This window comes from Cyprinodon tularosa, unplaced genomic scaffold, assembly GCF_016077235.1.
Source record: "Cyprinodon tularosa strain WSP-4 unplaced genomic scaffold, ASM1607723v1 ctg85, whole genome shotgun sequence".
Taxonomy (NCBI): Eukaryota; Metazoa; Chordata; class Actinopteri; order Cyprinodontiformes; family Cyprinodontidae; genus Cyprinodon; species Cyprinodon tularosa.
In genome coordinates this window covers 818868-828619 of record NW_024039618.1, presented here as the reverse complement: position 1 = coordinate 828619, position 9752 = coordinate 818868, and the positions used below count along the sequence as shown (strand labels likewise).

General features: G+C 37.6%; 2 protein-coding genes across 3 annotated transcripts; one reads left to right on the top strand and one right to left on the bottom strand.

The window, feature by feature from the left end:
* The first annotated feature begins 359 nt into the window (after positions 1–359).
* Positions 360–6683, top strand: cplane2 (ciliogenesis and planar polarity effector 2). 2 transcript variants are annotated; one of them, XM_038272942.1, is made up of 5 exons: positions 360–633; positions 1875–2027; positions 2093–2223; positions 2323–2462; positions 2638–6683. In XM_038272942.1, the coding sequence occupies exons 1-5, from the start codon at positions 519–521 to the stop codon at positions 2858–2860; spliced, it is 762 nt and encodes a 253-aa protein (XP_038128870.1). In that variant the 5' UTR covers positions 360–518; the 3' UTR covers positions 2861–6683. The 2 variants fall into 2 exon arrangements, with proteins under 2 accessions (XP_038128870.1, XP_038128871.1); XM_038272943.1 differs by having other exon boundaries at positions 361–633; positions 2099–2223.
* si:ch73-15b2.5 (rho guanine nucleotide exchange factor 19) lies at positions 3663–9460 on the bottom strand. Its single transcript, XM_038272941.1, has 9 exons — positions 8609–9460; positions 8442–8528; positions 7262–7414; positions 6386–6515; positions 6225–6299; positions 5469–5561; positions 5248–5387; positions 5006–5164; positions 3663–4935 (listed from the first exon to the last, which is right to left on the bottom strand). The coding sequence occupies exons 1-9, from the start codon at positions 8782–8784 to the stop codon at positions 4893–4895; spliced, it is 1056 nt and encodes a 351-aa protein (XP_038128869.1). The 5' UTR covers positions 8785–9460; the 3' UTR covers positions 3663–4892.
* Positions 9461–9752: the final 292 nt, after the last annotated feature.

Here is a 9752-nt window from a genome sequence, read left to right as displayed (position 1 = left end):
TTAATTTAATCCTAAATGCAAACAGTGTTGCTATACGTAGAATATTTGAGTTGAAATATTTGAATAGCAACACTCACGTAACTTTAAAGATAAAAAAAGAAATTTGGTCTGAGTAAAACTTTAGTTTACTTCAACCTCTCACATCCTAACCTTAAGCCTATTCTTGTAATGACACGTGTTTTATGCAAATAAAAGCGGTATGGTAAAAAATAAATAAATAAATAAATAAATAAATAAATAAATAAATAAATAAATAAAAGTGGTATGGTCGAGTCCGGAAGACCTTGAAGGCAGCATCTAAACGGAAGTGACGTACGCGGTTGTCAAGGAAGCGATTCATGTTTACGGAATCTCTTTTTTTTTCAGAAACGGTAGTCCACGTTATCTCATTTTGTTCTGTATAGCTGTTCTGTTTTCCTGTATTTAAGTGAAGAGGAGTCTTTTTAAAACAGAACCCAGGCAACCAAACGAAGACGTGTATTTGCTCTCGGAAGGAAAACGAAAAGTTTCGGAAGCTAATGATGGAAAGCGTTCCTCCTACTGGATCATTTATAGTACCTGACTGGCATCGATGTAAAGAAAGCAAAGAGTACTTCAACAAAATATTGCACAAGAAGAAACAAAGACAGTTTGGTAATTATTAATATTTCCAATTTAGAATTTTGGCTTTGTTTTTAGCTTTAGTTCATACCCAGCCCCTATATAATTACATTCACTGTCAAATATTTACATCTTCAGATCTTCCAGCTCCAGCTCCATTTCTTGTCTTTGCATCAGTGCCATCATCCTCAAATCACACATCATGGATGATCTGCTCCCTGAAACCATAAGCCAGCTCCATTATGGTGCCACTGGCCTTAGTTGTTTTTGTTGAACATGCTTCCTCCTAGTAAATTTTTAGCGCTATTATATAATTTAAGATCATCAGTACGCAGATAAGATTGATTTAGAATTATCTCATATTATCTCATATGATCCCATGTCACACGCTTAGGCTATGTAAAAGAGTTGGATATCTGTAAAATGTCCCCACCTCAAAGAAAAAAACTAAACTAAATTGCTTGTTTGTGCTCTTGAAAAAGTCTAACAAAAATATTCAGATTTGTTAAATTGCCATGTGTAATATTTGCTCTACTAATGCTTTTAAATGGATAAGGGCCTGTGTATTTTTCAGACATTTTATATGCATTCTTATAGCTCTAGAATAGCCTTAGAAACCTACAGTTCTCTGCCATCAGGATTAAGATGTGTTCTGAATTGTGGCTAATTGCCAATTCTTTTAGAAAATGTTATCTTTTCTAAATGTATTTATTTCTAATGGTGGCACATAAGCATGTTTCTACCTTTATGCTTTGATCTTGAACTGCCCTTTCATCCTCTTCTTACCTTTGTACCATGTTAATCTAAGTATCAGGGTAGGATATTGTGACTAATGAATAACAATGTTTATAGATTTTTCAGATAATTGCATAGATCTGTTAACCAAAGACTGATATTGGATGAAGAGGTTATACTGCATTATACCCAAGTGGTTAGGCTGTACATTTGAAGTAAACATACAAAAACAATACATAACAAGGCAATTATTATTAAATGTCCAAAATTATTATCATTATATAAGGTGTTTTGATGTTCATCGGGCAAACCAAAGTAAATTTTTACATTTTTAAAAAGGTTTATTTTAAATCTGATCTTTGTTTTATATAACACATTTTAAATCTGTTTTAATGTCCCTGGAAATATGGGGATTTTCACCAGTTCAGACTTTTCAAATTGGTACCTGATTTCTGAGATCTTCAACACCCCAAAAATCTCATGTATGAACTTATATTAGCATTACAAGCATTTGGATAATTTTGATTCTCCTTAAAAAGGTCTGTTGGAGTCTCCCATGATGCCCCCGCATGCAGCAGTGGACACAGTTCATTATAAGATTTTCATCTCCGGTAAGAGCGGAGTCGGGAAAACTACTCTTGCTGCCCGCCTCGCTGGCCTGAATATTCCCAAAATACACCATGAAACTACAGGTAGGTTTGATTTTCAGTGTAGATCATTTTATACTTTAAAACCTTATACAATTTCTCTGATGCTGTTGGAGGTATTCAGACCACGGTGGTTTACTGGCCTGTGAAGCTGAGAGAAAATGGCAGAGTGCTTTTCTTTCATCTGCAGCTGTGGGACTGCGGAGAGAACGCCTTACGCAGATTTGATCATTTGCTCCCGGTATGTACTAAATATCAAATGTTTGCTTGCAGCCTCAGTTTAGAGGAAACTGAGACTTAGACATTGACCCCCTAATGTTTCCCATTGTCTCTCTTCCAGTCCTGTCAGGAACAGGTGGATGCCGTTCTGTTTCTTTTCTCCTTCACTGACAGGACTTCCTTTGAAGATTTGTCCAATCAGATTCTTAAATGGACCGAACAGTCTGATGGCTGTCTTGTCAAAGTGGTGGTTGGCACAAAGTATCCTTAACCTGCTGCAACAAAGCTGTACTGTCCTTACATTTTAGCTGTTTTGGCAACCTGTGTACAGTGATGCCATGCAAACTTTTAAGCTTGACAGAATCAAAAGGAAGCTGGTAGAACCTACCAGGAATCAGTGAAAAGTTGCATATTTCTTCCTTAACGCTCACTTCAGGTTTGACCTCTTCATGCACTGTGATGTAGCAGAGAGAGACCTCAGAAAATTCCAGGAGACCTGGAGGATACCTGTTCTCCGTTCGGGGGGAGAAGTCAGCGACGGGTTGGGTGACATAGCCCCGATTCTCAACTGCCTCGCTGAGAATCTGTGGCATCAGGACTGTGTTAAAGCAGGAGCAGTCAGTCAGCATCCGCAGCATGAGGCAGGAGCTCTCATTTAAGGCTCAGGTCAAAGCCTTTTCAGTACAAGACAGAACTTAAAGTGACAGCTACCATCTTATTAGACACAGTTATGACAAGAAGTGTCAAGAGAGGATTTCTATGACCTGACATATATAATGGATATTTTTAGAAAAAAGTTACAAGCTCATATTTTTATATATGAACCATTTCTGTAGATTCTTCCTCTGTATTTTATGCCAAGATGATTAAGTAGTCCATGAACCTTTTAGGTCTTCGCTAATCTGAGTTCAGCTAGTGGGAAAACTAGCATAACTGCATGCAATAACTTGTTGGAATGCATCTTAAGGAAACCTGTCTCACAATTTGATAAAGCATTCAGCTATGTTCTATACATAACTACAATGCAAAATCAACTGAAGCTTCAATAGGGAAACCATTTGAAAAGAATGTCACTTAGCATTAATACCAGTTTATTACCATAGATCACAGCTTGACTTAAAGATCTGATGCATGAATCAGAATTTCAGGTACCATCTTGCAAACGTTCAGTGTCAAGTTCTCATTTACTGAACTGTAACTCTGTTTACTAACTTAAAAATTGACCATGAAGTATTTTGGGCTTTATAAGATTAATAATTTTTTTTTGCAGATATAGCCTTTGTCTTCAATGTTAATGCAGCTAAATTTAAGATTGTGTTTCATGTGAATTTTGAAAAGAATATTAAAGTCTTTGTTGAGGCCAAGCCAATGCATTAAGCCACTGAGGCGCATTAATAGTTGACGTGCTGCTTGCTGTCTTGTCGGAAGAATTATAGAGTCCACACTGCTGATTGCGCAGATCATCCATTTTATTTTCTTACATTTATTCCATTTCTACTCTTGACATATTTCCATTATTTCCATACGTCCGTTGACAGCCTAATACTTCAGTAATCAAAAACTGTTTAGTCCTTCTGGGTGGAACACCCGTGTCATAAACAAAAGGTTCCGTACTTCTAGACAGATTAACCAAAAATGTAATCACCTTGCTCCTATAGTGTTGACAGGATAGGTTGTATTCAAGAATCAAAAACTGATTTTGAACAGTCAGCCCTCTCAGAAAGGCATGATTAACCTACCTGCAGTATTTAAACCTACATTTCTAAGAGATAAAAATTGATTTTAAGTTGATAAATAGATCAATTAGCACATTTCCCCAATGATTTTAACGTTTTATTTTATTTAGAATTTACACATTATGTAGACCACATCCGATTATGCTCAATGTTTTCCATGTTTGGCCCCAAGTCAAAATAAAAATTCACTTTTATCCCTCTGATCAATCGTAAAGTCTCTCCTCAGCCCTGAAGAGATTAGGCTGTTCCATCCCAATCGCTACAGCTTAAAGAGGCAGTTGCAACCCCCTGACAAAAGTACATACTGTGTATGTATATTGCATTTATGTAGTCCATTTATGGGGCCTCCTGCATGTGGCTCAGTTTTTAAAAAGAAGCGAAAGTTGCTCAGTTATGTCATCCAGGTTGGTTTTGTAGCTGCTGCAAGTTATGATTCAACCAAGGGGAGACTTGTAACTTTTAAATGGGCATTTTTCAAAAGTCTCAAAACTACATGTGCATCATCTACTCAATTTGAATGCTTTTTTTAGAAAAAGGATAAAGCCTGTCACATGGATTGGACATTTGGTTAAATTGATTGAAATAAATTGGAGGATTTCAGGTGAAGTTACCTTAATGCTTTCTAGGCATTAGACCGCATGGCATGCTGCCCTGTGAGCTTCAGGTGTCTGACAAACATCTGCGGTACAAGTTGTTTTACCACAGGATGATTTTTTTTTATTGAACCGCTATACAATTTCAGACTGATTATAAAAATCTTTATTCATAAAACATATTGCTTAAATTAAGAAAAATTGTGAAACCCTTTGAACTTCCTTCAACATTTTGGAACATTTCTACAAGAGTGCCAAGAACTGATAATTTAGGTGCACCCAGGTGTGAAGAATTGAACATGAAATGAGGGATAAAACTCTAAAATACAAAAAAGATGCAACTTTTCATTTAGAAACAGCCATTACTTCTTAGAAAGGGCCTTTATCCATTCCTCCTTATCGAAGCTGCAAAAAAGTATAAAAGATTTACTGCCAGTTATGATACATAAATTAAAAACTTTTTTCCCCATTTTACCTTCCATTGGCAATCAGAATCATGGTAGTCAAAGGTCCCATCTGACTCTCAGACAGCATCAACAGGAAGGATTCTGGAGGAAGTCCCACAACTTTACTTTGCACAACGTTCACATGTTGAGGGAAGAGAGCGTAATCCAACACAGTGAACCGCTCATACCTGGATGTAACAGAACACAGGGTAACCTTATTCAGTTAGAAAGAAATCTGCCTGAACATCAGTAGGTTGAGCAGGTCATGTACTTTTTTGAGGAGATCAGCAAGAGGTCGTTGAAGAGATGGAGGTAGATGCGGTTGATTGACATTTTTGAACCGTAACTCCCCAAAGTGGCCAGGGGTCCATGGTGAATCAGAACGCGTGTGCTTTTCACTAGAGGGACTGACTGATAGGGAAAGAGATGCATTCAGAATTACCAAGTCATAGGGCTCCATATGAACTCAGCAGAAAATTGTTGAAATAACACCTTGATGTCAGCAAAGTCCAGCAGCATTTCCAGGCGGACCAGTTCCTCCAAAGATTTCATTTTTTCCACCTTCTGGTCACACTCCACCAAAATCTTTTCAGGTAAAGAAATCCAAAAACACTATATTGTTATAAAGTGACAGTAGAATTATGGAGTAGAAGAACATAATTGAGTTTTTCTTAAAGGTCAAATCAGAGGTTCCCTCATCTTGATAGATTTCATATAATTTAGAAGGAAATTAAACGATGCAGGGTTGGGATCTTTGGCTCACTTTAAAGTGGAAATTGAAGCCCTTAAACCAGTGAGTTTACAGCAGTGTTTATAATAATCCTCTCTGTTGACTAAAATCGGAAATTATTTATGTTTAAGTCTGCAGCATTTACTTGTAAATAAATATGAATGAATAGGATTTTTTTTCCCAGACAGACAATTTGACAAACAACAAGAAATTACCAAATACACACAAAGACTAGGTGACATCAACAGAACTAAAAGCAAATTTCCAAACTAACCAAGTTCACCTGAACATAAATAGAAACAAAATCCTCCACAGCCTGAGAAATGACAATCGACCAATGGAAATGGTCTGAAAAGAGGTATGAAGTAGTAAAACTTATTGTTCATACCTTCCGGTTCAACTCCCCCCCCCCCAATACACACACACACACACACACACACACACACACACACACACACACACACACACACACACACACACACACACACACACACATATATAATTATGTATACAATTACCTCATGAATGCCCTTTATTGCCTTTGTAAGATTTGAAGCTGCTTCAGAGTTTGGCTCTGTCAGTTTCAGGATGCCCTGAAAGTAAAGAGTTGGGATTAAAAGCATTGCATCTGAAAAAAAAAAAACAGCCATTGATTAAAAAAAACAAACTGCAGCTTTACCTCTAGTAGAAGTTTAATCCGCGTTATTCTTTGGAATGGTAGAACCAGGAATGATTTCAGTCTCCGTTTCTGACAGACTGGGTCATCCTCTAGTCTCTTGAGAGCGTACATAAAGTCTTTGTTTTCCTGCCTAAATAAAAGATTTACCTGTGTGATGATGGCTGATGTTTATAGTACTCTCACATCTGAGTTGATAGTTAATTCTAAATGCATCAAATGGGAGCCTCCATTAGAAAACCCAAAACATATGGAGGCATTTCCATGTTACACAATAAATTACATTCATTGTTTCCATGAAGTGGGCTGTGCTTGTATGTCTAGTGCTGTATTCATCCATGTTAAACATACAAAACTTTGAGAAAAAAAAAAAATTCTCCTGCAATATCTTATGAAAATAAATTAAGGAATAATTGATTGTCAGCTTTATTTTAACCTAAAAACAACATTTTCCTCTGAGGGAGTGTTGCCCTAGTGGTTAAAGCAGAGCTCTTATGCTCTGAGAAGGTTGCAACTACCCAGTTGGATCCCCACAACCTGCACTCTGGGTCCCTGAGCAAAACCCTTAACCCCAGACTGCTCCCTAGGTGCCACACAATGGTAGCCCACTGCTCCCTAAGGGGATGGGTTAAATGTAGAGGTTAATTTCTCAAATGCAAGTAAATAAAGTTAAATTATAATCATGAAATTATGCATTAAAGCCAGATTTTTTCCAGTTTCTTCAAAAGCACCTGTACATTAAGGATTTTAAAATGTAGTGCAATTCATTGTAAACATGGAAACTTTTAGTCCAACCAAGTCATTTTCTTTTCCACTATGTTTAAACATATTGTGAATATCCAGGTAACCCAGTGCCAGCCGGTTAAAGAACATGCTTACAGCAGTTGGTTGACAAGGGACTCCTGAAACATCATGTTGGTCAGATATGGCACATATTGCCGCTGAAAGTTTCCACAGTGCAGCAGCACAATGTCTCCAACTTGAAATATCATCACGCTTTCTCCCAGTCTGGCTTCCAGGTCCAGAAAGAATCTTAAAAAAACAAATAAACAAAAACACCAGTTCAAGCCGTCAAAAATAATGATTGATGCTGGCTAAATATAAAACATCGCAGTTGTATTTGAGGAACTCGCCTCATATTTGCTTGCATCACATGGCGAATGTTGCAAAACAAAGTACGATGCTCCATTTTGGATATAGTCTTCTTCAACTCATTTGATGCATAGAAATGATTGATGACCACTCCAAGGCTCTTCAGATAAGACCCCTCAGAGGCTACCAGCTCAAACATGGACTTTTAAAGCAGAGAAAAATTAGTCAATTCTAAACCTTCTGGAATGGTCTTCGACATTTTAAGCAACGCACCTCCTGAAGGATGATCTGTTTGGGCGTCAAGATTTTGAGCAGATCAGATGCTTTCACCTCTTCCAAGTCTTGCCAGAGTGTGCAAGACGACAAGGCAATATTGGGAAGTTGAGCTGGGGAGAACTCATCAGAACTTGTAGCTACAGAAGAACCTCGAGGCTTAACAGGGCTCAAAGCAAAAGCTTGTTCAACAAAAGGCCGAGTTGGGGATGAATTAGGAGACTTTCGGGGGGATGAAACTCCATTAAACGCATGGCGCCTGATAGCAGACCGCCGGGCGTGAAATGTTGGAGGGGATGAAATTGACTCTGGAGTCAGATAAGGAGATGAAACATCCAAATTTTTTTCTATGCTGGAAAGATGAAAACACACTCTGAACAGACTCAGTCATCCCCTGGCCAAACAAAAAGACATTGTCGTTTTTTTGGATCTTGTCTCTGGCAGCCTGTAGAAAGTAGTCCTGATACAGTGGGACTGCACGGAAAACAAAGGTTAGGGAAAGGAAAAAAAAATGTTGCATAGATTATTCAGTTTAGAAAAGAGGATTTAAACTCACAAAGGCTGATGTACTTGGACTGGACAAATAAACTCTGCAGTTCATCCTCATCTGAACTCATTTCCCTGGATTTATTAGAGGCCTCATTTAGTTACACAGCGATTCAAAACAAAGTACAGATTTAACACCTTCATTCACCTTTCTTCCAGACCATCTGGACTCTGCAAATCCCACTTTTGTTCCAGGGGGGTAGGTATCATAGCTGCAGACAAATCTATTGGAGGGCTAATGAGAAAATGCATCAATCAGGAATCTTATATTACTAAAACTCTGTTTCTTTCACATAAAAATGATTAGGGAGGAACCTGTAATCTTTAGGATGGTCTGTATTGTCCCCGCTTCCAAGAAATTCGTTTTTTAGATTAGAAGTCTCAGAAGGAATGTCATATCCTGGCTCTGAATCAGATCCAAGATAAGCTATTATATCTGGTATAAAGCCATAGCTGCTGGCTTTTCTTTCTCTGGGGTGAGAAAAGTCCATAATGACTGAAAGAGCTTTCTCCAACAAGTTTCTAACTTCTGCTTCGATTACTATAATGGAAAAAAAACCTACTGTGGCAACAGAACCGGTCAAACTAAATAGCTTTTTTATCCACTTGGATCCAGTCTGAGCTCTGGGCAGCAATCACTATAAGTAGAAGCAGGTGTGGCGTTTCCTCCTGTTTAATCAGATGCTGAAAACCCCTGGTGGCCTTATTAGAACTGTACTCTCTCTTTATATGGAGAACATATATGTTTATCTCATTAATTCTATTTCATTCAGTTTATCTAAAGCACCAGCTCAATGCATCAAGTTGGAAACTTTAAAGAAATCCCTCATCTTGAGCAAATGTGTGAAGAACAGGAAGGATACACCATCAGCTGCAAAATGTCAACAGAAAGGAGAACTACTATAAACGGATCTGATGGCTAATACAGCCTGAAATCAAGGGCATAGGTTTGATTTCAACTTTGGTAGGGACACTGTTGGTCTGATGTCATTGGTCCTATGCAAAAATATGCATGCTCGTTTGTTTTTATGCTTGACAGGAAAATCAGGGTGTATTTAATTTAAAGAGAAAAGCAGCATTTCTTGCTAGATTTATACAAATTTTATAAGCACTACACACTTTAGATGCTGTTTATCAATGACTGAAGCTTAACTGGCTTTGATGAATGAGGAATTTTGACTTTTTTCCTCTTTGAAAAGGTTTGCATTTGATATTACCAGTGTCTAAGACAGCAAGGTAAATCTGTGCCTATTTAACAGAATATAGTCTAAATATGTCTGCTATATGTAAGTTTATACTCCCCCCCCCCCCCCCCCCCATTTTTAAGATATAGAATTGTGCAGAGGTAAATAGAGGTAAAACCCACTCTTTTAAATGTTGACTCTGTATCATGAAACAAATAATACATAATAGATTCAAAGGACACCAAATAAAGTTATTGTACTTACATGAGCACTGG

Excerpts from the sequence above, each read along its gene's own strand:
- cplane2 (XM_038272942.1), top strand. The coding sequence starts at position 519 with ATGATGGAAAGCGTTCCTCCTACTGGATCATTTATAGTACCTGACTGG. Across the intron at positions 634-1,874 it reads GAAGAAACAAAGACAGTTTG|GTCTGTTGGAGTCTCCCATG; the intron begins GTAATTATTAAT and ends CTCCTTAAAAAG. Across the intron at positions 2,463-2,637 it reads AAAGTGGTGGTTGGCACAAA|GTTTGACCTCTTCATGCACT; the intron begins GTATCCTTAACC and ends CGCTCACTTCAG.
- si:ch73-15b2.5 (XM_038272941.1), bottom strand. The coding sequence starts at position 8,784 with ATGGACTTTTCTCACCCCAGAGAAAGAAAAGCCAGCAGCTATGGCTTT. Across the intron at positions 6,300-6,385 it reads GGATTAAACTTCTACTAGAG|GGCATCCTGAAACTGACAGA; the intron begins GTAAAGCTGCAG and ends CTTTACTTTCAG. Across the intron at positions 5,165-5,247 it reads TTGCTGATCTCCTCAAAAAA|GTATGAGCGGTTCACTGTGT; the intron begins GTACATGACCTG and ends TGTTACATCCAG.